Source organism: Hippocampus zosterae, chromosome 7 (assembly GCF_025434085.1).
Source record: "Hippocampus zosterae strain Florida chromosome 7, ASM2543408v3, whole genome shotgun sequence".
NCBI lineage: Eukaryota > Metazoa > Chordata > Actinopteri > Syngnathiformes > Syngnathidae > Hippocampus > Hippocampus zosterae.
Window position 1 is genome coordinate 16,992,247 of NC_067457.1, and position 14,310 is coordinate 17,006,556.

The 14,310-nt window shown below is 46.1% G+C and overlaps 2 protein-coding genes and 3 long non-coding RNA genes across 26 annotated transcripts in view; 2 read left to right on the forward strand and 3 right to left on the reverse strand.

Moving 5' to 3' along the window:
• The window catches only part of LOC127604114 (H-2 class I histocompatibility antigen, D-D alpha chain-like), a 190,500-nt gene that overhangs the window by 95,131 nt on the left and 81,059 nt on the right, over window positions 1–14,310 (forward strand). For 4 of the 22 annotated variants that reach the window (XR_007963215.1, XR_007963211.1, XR_007963214.1 and 1 more), the window contains one exon: window positions 4,573–5,277. The exons of 1 other annotated variant lie outside the window; for it this stretch is intronic. Coding sequence is in view for 15 of the 21 variants with exons in the window: in XM_052070994.1 (XP_051926954.1) it covers window positions 1,814–2,080; window positions 2,182–2,460; window positions 2,843–3,151; window positions 3,264–3,394; window positions 3,471–3,488; window positions 4,197–4,251; window positions 4,351–4,502 (1,211 nt within the window). In the remaining 6 variants the exon portion in view is untranslated. Of the gene's footprint in view, window positions 1–1,813; window positions 2,081–2,181; window positions 2,461–2,842; window positions 3,152–3,263; window positions 3,399–3,470; window positions 3,489–4,196; window positions 4,252–4,350; window positions 5,278–14,310 lie in introns of those variants that run through there. 17 more of the 22 variants (XM_052070992.1, XM_052070998.1, XM_052071004.1 and 14 more) reach the window with 12 other exon arrangements.
• Window positions 1–14,310, reverse strand: part of LOC127604305 (uncharacterized) — a 108,842-nt gene that overhangs the window by 15,390 nt on the left and 79,142 nt on the right. Inside the window, exon 2 of the long non-coding RNA XR_007963230.1 lies at window positions 2,717–2,891. This is a non-coding gene — a long non-coding RNA (uncharacterized LOC127604305). The remainder of the gene's footprint in view (window positions 1–2,716; window positions 2,892–14,310) is intronic.
• On the reverse strand, window positions 867–1,275 carry LOC127604362 (uncharacterized). The gene is made up of 2 exons (XR_007963296.1): window positions 1,076–1,275; window positions 867–935 (listed from the first exon to the last, which is right to left on the reverse strand). It is a non-coding gene; the product is annotated as an uncharacterized LOC127604362 (long non-coding RNA).
• On the forward strand, window positions 7,944–9,095 carry LOC127604307 (uncharacterized). Its single transcript, XR_007963232.1, has 2 exons — window positions 7,944–8,467; window positions 8,951–9,095. It is a non-coding gene; the product is annotated as an uncharacterized LOC127604307 (long non-coding RNA).
• On the reverse strand, window positions 11,156–13,609 carry LOC127604220 (gastrula zinc finger protein XlCGF8.2DB-like). The gene is made up of 2 exons (XM_052071242.1): window positions 13,447–13,609; window positions 11,156–12,488 (listed from the first exon to the last, which is right to left on the reverse strand). Exons 1-2 carry the CDS (start codon window positions 13,499–13,501, stop codon window positions 11,512–11,514), a joined length of 1,032 nt encoding a protein of 343 aa, XP_051927202.1. The 5' UTR covers window positions 13,502–13,609; the 3' UTR covers window positions 11,156–11,511.

Sequence of the window (14,310 nt, forward strand, 5' to 3'; positions counted from 1 at the left end):
TGTGACGTGTGCCGCGTTAATCTCGCGAGAAAATGTTTAATCCCGTTAAAATTCATTTAAATTAATGCCAATAAAAACGCGCTAAACTGACAGCTCTAGTAATTACATGTATCTATTAAATCGATACGTGACCCTTCGAGTCAAACGCTGCCAGGATATCAGATATGTGGTCATCCAAATCTTTTATAACACTGAGTGAGAATAAATATGAAAGACTATAAAATATTGGATTGATGTAGATTTGATTCCTAATCAAGGTGTTATAACGTTATTCTTCAATGTTAAAAAACGCTTGTTTAGATAAGCGTTTTTTTTTTCACATTTCAGCTAGTGGTGTGCCGCGGTATTTTTTTCAGCGAAAGAAATGTGCCTTGGCTGGAAAAAGACATTGCTGTAGATCATGACACGTCAACGAATAGAAAGTGAAACGCACCCGATCAAGCCAAGCGGGTTACATCATACGAAACATTCAGGAGACGCTTGGAGTCGCAAAGACTCAAATCGACAAGAAATTCTGCCAATTTCCCTGCTCATAGAGTGAATTGTGAGCGGCTCGACGGAGAGTCGAGTCAATGAACGTTTGCTCGAATGCTTTACCTGTTTTGGTGCAAAAACCTTCCGCTAACTGCACCGCTAATTAGGGAGAATGCGAGCTGCGTGGCGGAATGGCCATGGAGGACTTTGAAGCGTCCCGTGGCTGGCTTTAAAAGTTGGTTGCACGACATCAGCTGATCAAGTTTGAGACAGCGAGTGAGTGGAAAGAAAAGCCACCGGGTCTCTGACTCGTCTCATTTTGCAGCAACTCGTCTGAACTTTGAGATATTTGGTTCACATACCTGTACTGTATGCTGCAGTTTCGTGTTAGAAACAGTTTTTGGGCAACATGTGGTTGCAATTTGTTGCGTGTGTTGTCACACGTTTATGTTGGGAACATACTTTCGTGGTCATCAAGGAAATGTACCATCGTCGTATCCCACATATGGAAATTCAGCTCTCAGGAAAGATTGGACACCGTAAAGACGATTTGTGACTAGAAAGCAGCAATGCACTGGCTGAAATCTGTGATCAACAACACTTTTCTCATGAAAAAAAAGTAGATTCCGACTTGAATGCCTTTGTTCTGTTCATGTTTGATATGGACCGTCAACAAATGCAGGTTGGATTTTGTTGTTGTTGTTTTTTATGTACCGTATCTTGTGCTGACCCGGCCCGCATGTCAAATTTGAAAAGTCAATGTGGCCCCGAGCCAAAAAGTTTCCTCACCCCTGATCTATTTCATTTCGAACGTCGTGTTTCTTTTCATCACGTCACACTTTGAGAATCACCGTTGAAAAGTACGTGAACTCTTTTCATCTCGATCCGATATGATTGCATTGATTAAAAATCATCATCATCGGAAAAACGCACTTTGTAGCCGACATTGAATTTAATGCATGGGTAGTCGATAACTTTCTGTTTTTTTTTTGTCGTTGCGGGTTATCATGCAGGACCTTAGTCCCCTGATTTGAATTATTTTTCAAATGAATGACAATCGTGCAATGTCAGGTCATTTGATTTCTTTTGTAAGTGTGTTTCAACCAACGGTGAGGAGCATTCAACATCTTTGAAGAAATCAAAAAGGGAAAACGATGAGTGTGGGCTTGTCAAATGACAGAGAAGCTTTGTGAGTCAGAATGCGCTCCGATCAAACGTGGCGTCAATCATGTCCAGAGTGTCGAGGCCCCGAGAGCGGATGGAGTCGTGTCAGCCACGCGTTGCGCGAGGCTGCCGAACGGAAAGCAAAAGAAGAACATTTTCTTGTCCTTTCTTTCAGCGCTACATACGCTGCGTTATTTCACCACAGCGTCCTCTCAAATCGCAAATCTGCCAGAGTACTGGGAGGTCGCGTATGTGGACGGCGTTCAGATTTTGCAGTTTGACAGCAAGAGCCGGAAAACGAAAGCCAAGCTGGACTGGGTGAACAAAATCGCAGCAGAGGATCCAGACTTGTGGCAGCGAGAGCTGTACGGCAGTCTCGACAATGAGCAGGCGTTCAAAGTCAACCTTGAAATCGCTAAAGAGCGCTTCAACCAAACCGGAGGTTCGTTTTCCGCTCGTACAACGTGGCGGATGTGCCCCGACTCATAAACACGCACGTCGCTGCTGGCTTCTCTCTGTTCATCGTGTGCGTGACACTTTCAGGCGTTCACATGATCCAGCAGATGATCGGCTGTGAATGGGATGACGAGACTGGTGAGGTGGATGGTTGGGATCAGCACAGGTATGACGGAGAAGACTTCATCTCATTGGAGCTGAAAACGATGAGATGGATCGCAGCCAAGCCACAAGCGTTCATCACAAAGAACAAGTGGGAACAATTGGACGGCCTCAAAGAATACACGAAGAGATACGTCACAGAGATTTGTCCTGCTTACTTGAAGACGTACGTGCGCAATGGGCGGGACTTCCTGATGAGAACAGGTGCGGTGGCCGCTCACACTCTCTCGTCCTCTCATCTGTCCATCGTCCTCGCACGCTCTCGCTTTCTTTCACCCTCTGGACATGCTCGCCGCCGGTTGTCTTCTCGCACCTTCTCGGCGCGCTTCCAAGTTGTCCTGGCTTGCCGTTTCCTTCACCGTCTCACGCGTTCCCTCCATCTTGATCCTGACGCGTTCCGGCCGTCTTTTGCCCTGAGCGTCATCCTCTTGCGCCTGCTCTCCCTACTTCCTCCTCTCACCCGATTTCTCCTCCCACATTTCTGCTTGCAAAGTTCTTCTCGCACTTTCTCTCCATCTTTGCTCCTCCCACGTGTTCTCTCGCCGTCTTTGCCCCCCCTAAGTCGTTCTCTCCCTCCTCGCCGCAGAGCTTCCGACGGTGTTTCTCCTCCAGAAGACGCCTTCCTCTCCGGTCACCTGCTTGGCGACGGGTTTCTACCCCCCCGTATGGGATCTTTTCTGGAGGAAGGACGGCGAGCAGCTGTACGAGGACGTGGAGATGGGCCAGACGCTGCCCAACCACGACGGAACCTTCCAGACCGCGGTCCACCTGAAAGTGGAGGCGGCGCCCGACGCGGAGGCCAAGTACGAATGTGTGTTCCGGCTGGCCGGCGTCGAGGAAGCCATCGTCGTCGAGTTGGACGACAAAAACATCCTGAGCAACGCGCGCGACGCAGGTGAGCCGCTTGAATGGTCGCGTCACCTCGGACTGACTCTCGCCAACGGTGTCGTGACGAGCCCTTCGCGTGCTTCTCTTCGCGGCCCACATCTTTGTTGCCACGTGAAAAGAAGAAGAGCGAGTCAAGAGGGTGGTGGCCATCGCTGTCACGTCGGGGGTCCTGGCTGTGCTGGCGGCGGGGGTGGCGGCGGTCCTTGCCAAGCGTCGCCGGAACAGACAAGGTGAGGGACGCCAAGATCTGGTCTGTCGGGAAGATCCAAAGAGAACTTGTGGCAAAAAGTCCGTCTTCCTAAAACTTTCTCTCTCTTTCCTTCCAGCCCGATACTCTGCAGCGCGTAAGTAAAACATTTTCTGTTTCCTTTGAGCCACAATAAACGGGGCAGTTCCACCAAGGTCCGATTTAGGCCGTTGCCGCCAAAGGGAAGAGTCGGCTCCGTAACGATGCGCACGTGAATGTTGATGTGAGAAGCGCCGTGAGAAGCTCTCGCTGTCCACCAAAAAAAAAAAAAAAAAACAACATCGGAGCCTTTCATGTGAGTTGAATTTGTTGAGTGGCCGCGCTCGTAACCGAAACCACTCGCGTCACAAATCGTCCAATGAAATAAACGGAAATGCCTTTCCGGCTAAAAAGGCAACAACAATGGTTGTCAGGTGTCATATTTCAAAAAAATCATACATACATGCACGCAGTCATGAGATCATGAAATCGATTTTTGAAGGGAGAACATGTTGGTTTTTGTTTGGTCTCACCGCTGATTGACGGCCACTGAGCGTCGGCCATCTTGGACGGTTTAAGTCAGACGCAAATCCTTTGCGGTTATCGGTACGTCACTCATATGAGTTGTTTCGACACAGAGGATAAAGAATACGCAAAATGACACCGTGTACTGTCCGGTGCAGACACGGCAACAGTTGTAGAATAAAAAGACGCAAGTAGATGGGACAGCGCCGCAAAAGTCATTCGGCAGTGAACGTCTCAAATCCTTTGGCGCCAGCGTGACTCGTTTCGCTTCACATCTCACTCTGCCGTTGCACTTCCTCAGCCGTTTCCACCGTTTCCGAGCCCCTTGCCGAGTGAGACGCGGCGGCCATCGCACGGTGAGTTCGCTCCTGCGCCGGCTTTGGAATGTGGAAATGCTCTCGGCCATCTTGATGTGGATTCTCGTTCACGCTTTGCTTCGGCTCTTCTCCCTTCAGACGCCAAGAACAAGAGAAGTGGGCCCGCTGAGCACGTTCTCATTACACCGCCTTTGAAAACGCAGAAGTTTTTCTTTTTCAAGCGGACCATGAGTGTGATTTTGCTTCTGTTAAGTAGCGCTCAAAGGTTTCTGGTTTTTGTGGGTTTGTGATTTCATGTGGAAATGATTTTTTTTTTTTGGAGCAATTAATTGACGAATTCAAGAACTGAATGTCGTCAAGGTCACGATTGAATGGGATTTTATGGTCCTCCAAAAATGTGCTCGATGGTTTCGACGGCATCTCTGCATTCTTGTTTGATTGGATTTGCAGTTTGAAATGTCAACTTTATCCTCATAAGTTATGAATTAAGTGATTCTTTGGCACACCCCGAGAGGGAGCCCACGGAGCCAAGGTCGAGAGCGCGACAACGATTCTTCCATCACCGCTTTCGCTTGAGCAAACAACTCTGCCAAAGCGCGAATTGATCAGAAAGTCACGTGAACCATAGCGCTCCTCGTCCGAACATTTTGGATCGATCGCTCGATCAGTGCCACAGATGGAAATGGCCACCGGGGTGCACTACTTGGCCGCGGCCAGCAGAGGCGCTGCAGGTTTGCCGTCTCGAGAGGTTGAGCGACAGCCCTGCCGGAAAGTGTCATGCTCTGTCTGGTTTTGATTGTGTTTGAGCGAAGGGCGTCGCCCTCCGACTTTGCTCGCTGTTGTATCCTCGACCTTTCGCTCTCGTTTTGCCGTTGAACTTTGGAAGTATATTCATGATCGCTTTTTTATTGATCCTGATCTTTGGTTTGGCGTAATTGGACTTCTTCTCGCTGTTCCCTTGTACTTTGCCTTTTGTTTGATGAAATGTTTCTTTGCTTTTCCTGGCTCCTTGTGGCCAGCGATTTCAGCCTGTACTTTTCTGCAATAAATATTTTTGTTTTTGCACTTTGTCTGAGCCTGCATTTCTGGAATCCAAAACTGTCACGTTGTGCCCGAGGCGATGAAAGATCGCCTCGTGCACAACAAGATACCGAGGTGGAGCCCCAGGTAAAGCAGACACGAAAAGATTTTGTATGAACACAAAAAGTCTTTAATAACGAACAGAAAGAGCCCGACAGGGAAACAGTAACAAAAAACGCTGGTCAAATAAGGACCAGGGAAGAAATAAGGAAACAACAGAAAACGCTCGCAGAAAAAAAACAAAAGGCGAGGAAGGTCTGATTAGACTATAGACTAAATATACAATTTTGGGACTAGAGAGAACGCAAGATAAACGGCCACAAGGCTAGAAGGCAACGAGAAATCTACTATAGAGGTTTTAGCGCGAGAGAACAATGGCACGGCGTGGAATTCTCCGGCAGTGAGTGAACTGCCAGAGCCTCTTAATAAAGGCAGATAATCAACCCGAAATGACGAACAGGTGTGCAGTTGGCGGAGGGAAAAGCCCGCCCCCTGCTGGAAGACACGGGACGTGACAAAAACATGATTCCGTTTGGTTTGACAGAAAGCCTTGGTCAACCTGTTCTTCGTGACACGTTTGTGACTTGCGCAAATAGCAATCAACTTTCTTGTACTCCATCCGTCGAAACGTCGATTTGTCATTTTCTCTCTCTCTCTTTCCACGTGTCTGAAGCGAGGTTTCGCAGTGGCTCAGCTGCCGTGCTCAGAGAGGGAGTCGGGAAGGCAAAGGGGAGGCGACCAGCGCGCCCAAGTTGAAGTATTTAGTTTTGTTGAATGCAAATTTAAAAGAAAGCAAGGCGTAGCTTGTGTTTGTTTTGTTCGCTGCTGCTGTTGCACTTACTATTCACTATTTTTGTTGTGATGCAGCATGTTTGACTGTTGTTGGTTGAAGTTTAATTTTGTTGCTTGTTTATTGTTTGAGCATTTTAATGTTCAATAAAATAAGTGAAACCCCTTTTCTTTGCTTGATAATTGTTGCTATTTAGTTCACCAAGTAATTTATCAAAATGTATGTTTTGCCAAGTCTCTGGAAGGACTAGGCTGGACACAAAAGAATTTTTATGCGGGCTTTATTCCCGACTGAACACTGAGAAATTGTACAGCTTTAAGATGAAAGTGTGACGTAAACTGAATTTTAAAAGAGGTCGAAAGGGATCCAAGAGATCAAAGAAAATCATTTCACAGATTACAGACAATTACGCCACAATAGACAACAGCAGTGTCTTGTCGTTATGTTCCGGTGCGTTGGGTGTGTCCAAAGCACGTGGACAAACACAAATGATCTCCTCTGCTGTACAGCTGTTCACACGACTCACTAGTGGTAGATTTCAAACTCCAAACCAAACCACTCCAGATATTGTGCTCTGAAGATCGCCAGGGTTACGATGACGATCATGCGCGTATCAAGTTGGGACAAGCAGTGGGCACAGTTCAGCGACTACCCTCCTTTACGTGCATGTCACCCTTACTGGTCTGATTCTCACACGCCGCATAAGTTCCCGCGTGTTTTGATCTAGTGTGGCTCTTAAAGTGACAGTGTTACATTTGTTAAACAAGGAAGCCTTCACTACAAGCATCTAAGTAAGGTTCACCTGGTTACATATGCTAAATTTGTAATAAATATTGAAAAGAAAAGCTAAAGTTAAAAGTGCCGTTTGAGAGCCATCAAGAGCCGACTCTTTTCACTGAGCCGATCCAAATAAACCGGATCGCCGAAAAGAGCCGAAAATCCAATCACTACTGTGCACGAACACAAAAAGATAGAATCCCGTGTGGCGATTTTCAAAGATGAAGCGATTTGGACAAGAGGAGTTCCTCCCCTAATCGGGAGCTATGCGGAAGTGAAGCTGTTGTGCCTGTTGTATGTTCCCAAAAGAAGATAACACAAGAAACCCGTTGTTCCACTTGAACAAGAAGCACCCAAGTCATCAAGTGGAAAGCATGAAAAAATGCGAGCAGAGTTTGCACACCTTGTTGACGGAAAAAGTTCGCGGTTTAGTCGCTAAAAAGCTAAAAATTAGTCGCAATGACGCGAACACCCTATTATGGTCAACATTTCCAAAGTATTATTAAGAGATTATGAGGCGTATTTATCATTCACGATTGGTCCATTTTTAGAAGCGTTATTTTATGTGACTCTGCGTTTGTTGTACAGTAGAATGGCACAGTTTGAAATCAATGACAAAATCGACGGTAAATTGTTCTCTTTCATCATCTTTGTAGTCAGTAGCGGTGCTTTAAAAGTGGCAATTTAAAAGCTATGAAAAAAACGGGTGTCGCTCCGCGAACAACACGTAGTTCTCCGAACCGGTCCGTTACACAAACAATGGTTCGGGGACCACCGCTTTACGGGGTCTTTCAAAATCAGAACAGAAAATGTTGACTTGGCGAGATTTGAGATCTTTTCTTCCCCGCTTTCATAGTGGAGGCGTTCATGCGCCAGAAGTGAAATGAAAGCGAAAGCAGTTCAGAGTTGCTCCACTTGGCATAATTCCACACCCGGACCGCACGTGTGTGACAAGAGAAAGAGTTCGGCACTTTGCCAAGCTTTTGCTGCGTCTTGGGCGCTTGTCGCGTACGCCGACTCCGACGCTAGGGGCGGGGAGCTTTTTTTGGCTGCCGGTGTGGCGTTGGTCAACCTCGGCGAGCTCCCCACGGCGCCGGCTCGTTTCCTCGCCTTGCACAACGCGCTCCCCGCCGCCCCGGAGAGCCTCGCCGCCGCCTTGGGGCTCGGCAACCCCCCGTGCGCCGGAGCCTCGCTGTGGGAAGTCGGCGTGCCAGACTCTCCGAGTGGCCGGAGACAGAAGCGCCAAAAGCCGCGAGTTTTGTTCATGAGGGTGCTTCGCATGTACAAGCCGGACTTGGCTCTGCTGCTCCGAGGGTTTTGCTTTCTCACCGTGGCTGCCGCCTGCAAATTGCACAGTTTCGCCATGAGGATGAGGATAAAAGGAGGGTCCGAAATGAATGCGGGGAAGGGCGGGGGGAAAAGTGTATCAATGAGAAATAGCGGTCCACATCATTGACAACGTTGTATGGGGAAATCCACTCCAAATTAAACAGAATGAAAGGAAATGTCGAGATTGAGGGGATTTATTCTTGTGTGCGTGTCCCAGGTGGGATCCAGATCCGGTATTACACGGGCAAGGTAATTGACAACCTGCGTGAGGATTTTGAAGTGTAATTTGGAATTCCCTCTCTATTCCTGTAGGTGGCCTTAAAATGTCCACCTGGCGTCAGTAACACGATTCTATTCTATATTTGCTGGTCAGGGAGAATCCAGTTTCAGCAGTGTGTGCAATCCTATAAAAAGGTAAAGTGGCTGTTGTCGTCCATCACCAACAGCACTGGTCAAGATCTCCTTTTTTAGGACTGAAGTAAACTAGTAGATTGAAAACCTCAGCTGGTGCACAAAGCCATGACATCAGCTCCTTGCCAGGTATAAAAGATACGGGCCTGACAGGGGTTGGGAGGCTTTTTTACATCCATGCCTTGGGCCACTCAACTTTTTGGAAAGACTTCACTCTGACATTGGTTGAATAAAATCTTTTCCCAATCAGCCGTGGTCCCTGAAGTGCTCATTCGTCGGGAAACAGCCACCGATCACCGAGTGTTTTTGAAGACCAGCGAAGCAGCAAAAACCATATACCACATTTTCGAGCCGGATGACTTCTTGTCAGCACTGCTTCTCATGGGCGTGTTCTCAGTGGGAAGGCGAGAAGAAGTATCCTGACCCCCAAAATTTCAGAGCCCTGCATAATCCAGGCGCAGATGAAACATACTTATCACGTGTACGCCTAAATGCCTTTCGGAATCAAAAAGCTGCCCATTTTCAAGAGAAAAAAAGTCATTCCTATTTTCTTTTGTGAGAAGGTGGTGGTTTATTGGGGCGGGGGGGGGGGGGGGGTTCTATGCCCATTGTGTAAATGGGCACATTTGCAAATAAAAAATAAAACGTTCAACACAAACCATTTGCGGACCCTTCTGACAACCCAAGTTCAAGAACTTCTGGTCAAGTGACCGCCCATCTTGTTTTTGTTTGCGCAGCGCTCTGGGCGCCGGCAGCCGAGGGGGTCTCCTTATGGGGGCCATTAGCTCCTTCAAGTGCAGAGTGAAGGCAAAGTTCTTACATACTCAGACCAACCAGGACGGAGACGTCGGTTTTCGACACCGCAAAGATAGGTAATGCAGAGAGCGTGGTACAAAAATAGTGCACAGCAAACAAGCGGTGAATCTCTCATGGATGCTAACAAGTTTAGTGCTCTTGGAGGTCCCCGTCATGGGCCTCATCCTTAACTTAAACAAGACTGTATAAATATTTACATCTATTATATTTCTGTTTCTGCAGAGGGGACACGAACCGACAATTTTCCATCATTGACGGATTTGACAGAGTTGCCGGAAAAATTTAAGGCCGTCCGTCATTTTGACTGGTTGAAAATAAGGGTGTGGAAAATAATCGATATTAATCGATACATCGATGCGCACGTGCGCGATGCGAGTGCATCGGCTCATTCACTGGGTACGACGCGATTGACGGGTGAAATCGAGATTCATCGCGATGCATTGGTGGGTATCGGTAAAATCCGATTCAAGCACCGTTTTATTCATGTTAAACGTCACCTATTTGTCATTTCCTAGGCGCAATGAATGCACCATCATTACTTTGCGTTTTGTGTTGAATACGGACGGAAGCCGTGAGTGTACATACAGTCCAGTACACTACTCGCGAAACACTATGGAAGTTCGCGCAAGCAGCAGCAAGAAAACTACTATATTTAATGCACTCGCAACATTCAGATATTATGTTTGGAAACTACGGCTTCGAAAAGAAAGATGGAAAGCTTGATAAAAACTCAGTAATTTGCAAAGAATGTCGCACTACGAAGCCATACAACGGCAGCGCCACAAATATGCAGACCACTTAAAACGATGGCACCACATCATCGACAAGGTTCCCTCCCCCTCCCCGTCCAGTTCCTCGTTGGACAACTTGGCAAACCAGGTCGGGATCAGAAAAAAAATCGCCTCTTATTTTGGGGGTCCCCTTGCAGCTCACTGTGACCGCGCAAGGAAATACTATATATGGATGACTCTTTTGGACATTTCATTTTGACACTCAGTGAGAGTGGTCTGTGTACGCTACAATACACACAGCATCTTTGAGGCTGTGACTGCCACATTGTTTCAGTTTTTTTTTCTGTCCTATGGAGATGGATATTTCATATAAGACACTCTGAGTAGTCTGTTTGTGTTTACACTACGGCAACAGCTGTGAGTCTCAGGTGCCAAATTGTTTACCTTTTCTTTGCACAAAACCCAATTGTGAAAGGGCATAAATAAGTTGTTTTACACGTTCTACTGTTTATAAGGAATAAAGTGGTCTACTTTTTGCAATACCATACTGAATTCCAATCTTTTTTAAAACTTTTTTTCTTTGCGTATTTGCATCATGTTTAATTGCACACACAATATCACAACAAATTGCACTGTATCGTATCGGATCGCATTGATTTGAACTAAATGTGTATCGCATCGTATCACATCGTGAAGACGGTGAAACGTATCGCATCGTGTTGCCAGAAAATTCCATGTATTGTTTAAGTATCGCATCGCTGGTAGTGCATCGAGATGTGTATCGAATCGTCCTCAGTGCTGAGATTCACATCCCTAATACAAACTTGCACTGCTCAACACTAATATCTTTTTGAGTCGTCTCGGCAAGAAATGTAAATCATTTTAAATTAATAACCGAGTGGATATGTGGGTCAAATTATTTCCGCGCTTCATCTTATGCCCTCACGGAACACATCGAAATGCCTTTAATCCATTGCACCCACACACACAAAATTGAAAGGGCAAGATGTCATTTTAATTATTTATTAAAAATTCATTAAACAGCCTGAAGTTTCTTATTGATCATATCTTAAAATTGGGCAGAGTAAAACACAGCGGTGACTTCATTTGCGGCCAGACAGGAAGCTGAAAAAACCTGAATTGGTCACTCATATTTCTAGTTCTTCTCTTCGGGACTAGGGCCCCAACAATTGGGATTTTGTATAATAAAGGCTTTCCTATCGTCTTATCTTATCTTATTAAAGCTCTCGTGTTGTAATCCGTGAAGGTGTAACAACAACAACAAAAATTACAAATGAAACAGCAAACAATCACTTTATTAATGGAGTGGAATTGTACGTCAGCTCCCAGACGTCAGAAGGTAGATCAGCACATGTTCGAGTTGGCAACGAGGAGAAGACGCGATCTGCGGTGCGTCCTCATGTGTGACGTTGCGTGAGCTTTTTGCGAGAAGCGCTTTTCGCACAGCGCGCACGAAAAGGGCTTTCGTCCCGAGTGCGTCCCGACGTGGGTGGCCAGGTGTCCTTTCTGTGAGAAGCTTTTCGAGCACAGCGAACAGGCAAAGGGTTTCTCCCCCGTATGCGTCCGCAGGTGCGTATTCAGGTTCCCGCGCTGAGAAAATGTTTTGGGACACAGCGAGCAGGAGAAGACTTTCTCCCTGCCATGCGTCCTCATGTGCTCCAACAGTACCGAGCGATGGTAAAAGTGGGCGTGGCAAAGGGCACAATGTAACGGTTTGCCCGGGCCGTGGGTGGCCTGGTGTCTCGCCAGATGTCCTTTCTGTGAGAATCTGCCCCCGCACAGCGAACAGCAGAATGGTTTCTCCCCCGTGTGGACGCGGGCATGAACCGCCAGGTTGGCGCTCTGGCTAAAGCGCTTGCCGCAAACGGAGCAGCCGAAAGGTTTTTCTCCCGTGTGGATCCTGGTGTGAGTCGCGAGATTTCGCTTGTGAATGAAACTTTTTGGGCAGTGGCCACATTGGAAACGTTTCCTGCTCTCCTTTAGAGTGACTTTTTCCTCGCTGTGATGGTCCGTGTCAGGGGAGTTTTCTTCTTCTTCTTCGAAGTCTGACAGGGGAGCCAAGAAGGAATCTGGTTCTGCCGTTGTGGTCACGTGATGGTTTGACTCCGCCCCTCTGTTCTCCTCATGGGGATCCGGGAAATAGGCTTTTTTTTGCTCATTGTCGTCGTCATCTTCCAGCTTCACATGGAGCTTGGCGACGTCAGCGTCCTCACGACTGATGTCCTGTTCCTCCTCTTCCTCTTTGACGGAGGGCCAGTCCCGATCGTGTTGGTCCTCCTCGTCTTTTACGAGTGTCATTTGGAACACATCTGGCGGGAGAACTGAAAATCAAGCGTTCAAAGTGCCTATTACTTTCAACAACAACAAGGCTACAACAAAACGCAAATAATTTCATGAGGAAAAAAATGTTGAAGCTAAATCTCAGCGTGGAAGATTCACTGTCATTAAAAAAAACATAATTACATATTGGAAGACAATGGTAGTCAAGATAAAAACACAAAAGTGGAGTAAAACAGAGCGAGAAGAAATATCCGTTTTACACAACAAACACATTTAAATTTCACTTCTGCCTCTCAAAAGAAATCTTTTTTTTTTAGTTTTCTGATGACCGTTCAAAACTAAACCAGTAAGTGAATCATCACCACTTTTTGGTTGTGCAGAAGCACTTTGAGTTTTTCAATCAAGGGATGAAATTAAAAATAAAATAAAATTATCCGATTCATTGGTGAGTTGAAAAAAAAAGTAATTGACAGATGAACAGATTATTAAAACAATTGTTATTTGTTGCCCTCGTTGATTGTGAAGCTGAGCAAAGTTGGAGCGTTTATGAATTAAAAATATACTGCACATACACTGCCACACTGTACACGAATCTTGACACTTGTTGACCGTGTACATTCGATATGCTCAATTTTTATGCCCCTCAATGGTTGAAATCTGACTCTCAATGTGCAACCAAGTTTAACGCACTGGGTGCATCACAATTCATAAATATGGTTTTATCTCTGCATCTCGCTGTCACTTTTTCTTTCTGGTTGGATTAGATCAAAAAGTTCTTCGCTGGCTCTCACATTGCAAACGCAACGACGCGCAAAACGCGTCGAAACAGCTCGACAATGGAATGTCTTATTTTATCTTGTCTTGTCTTGTCTTAGCTTAGTTTATTTTATTTTGGCTCATTTTAGTTTTATTTTAATTTATTTTATACTAGCTTCAGCTCGGCCTGGTCCTGTGCACGTCAAACGGGTTGGATTTGATAGTTTGAGCGAGCTCGCAAACCTTCAATCGGCGACTTGGATTCCCAAACCGAAACGAATGTCCAGTGTTGGTCCATCAAGATGATATTTTGCTCTTTGGGTATTTTTTTGCCTCGTCCTTTGTCTCGATATTCATCCTTGGACTCATTCAGGAAGCAAATATACTCTGAGTTCCGGTCAACGATCCTTTCAAAATAAAACCAAAGTGACACGGAAGTTGCTTTGGATTCCCCAGAATGACTCGAGTAATAAAGCCATCTTTATGCTGACTTTATTTAGAGTTCTTATAAAACATTGCGATAAATAGTTGCAGTAGAGGATTTCATTGTGAAGTAAAGGCACAAAAAAACCTTCGGTGGCTATTTCTGACCGTGTTCCATCAATCCATCCATTTTCTAATCCGTTCATCCTCACAAGGGCCTACCTTGTTTATATGGTTCAATGTGAAATTTCAAATAAAGATGACAAATATCACACATTTATTAAATATCCGTGTTTTTTTCGTAACCCACCAGCCGAGTGTGGCTGTTTGTCTGGCATCCCTTCACTGGCTCCCCATTCATTTTAGAGTTATTTTCAAGATCCTCCTCTTTGTTTTCAAATCTCTGAATAATCTCGCGCCACCTTAGCTCTCTGAGCTCATCCGCCCCTACACACCTGCCCGGCGCCTCAGGTCTGTGCACCAGTCTTTGTTAGAAGTACCAAGAACTAAACTGAGGATCAGAGGGGATCGAGCCTTTTCTGTTGCTGGTCCCTCTCTCTGCAATGACCTCCCACTGAACATTCGGCAAGCCTCCTCGCTGCCCATCTTTAAAGCCCTCCTCAAAACTCACTTGTATTCTTTGGCGTTCGACTCAGCATGACTTTTTTTTTGTTCTTGATTTTA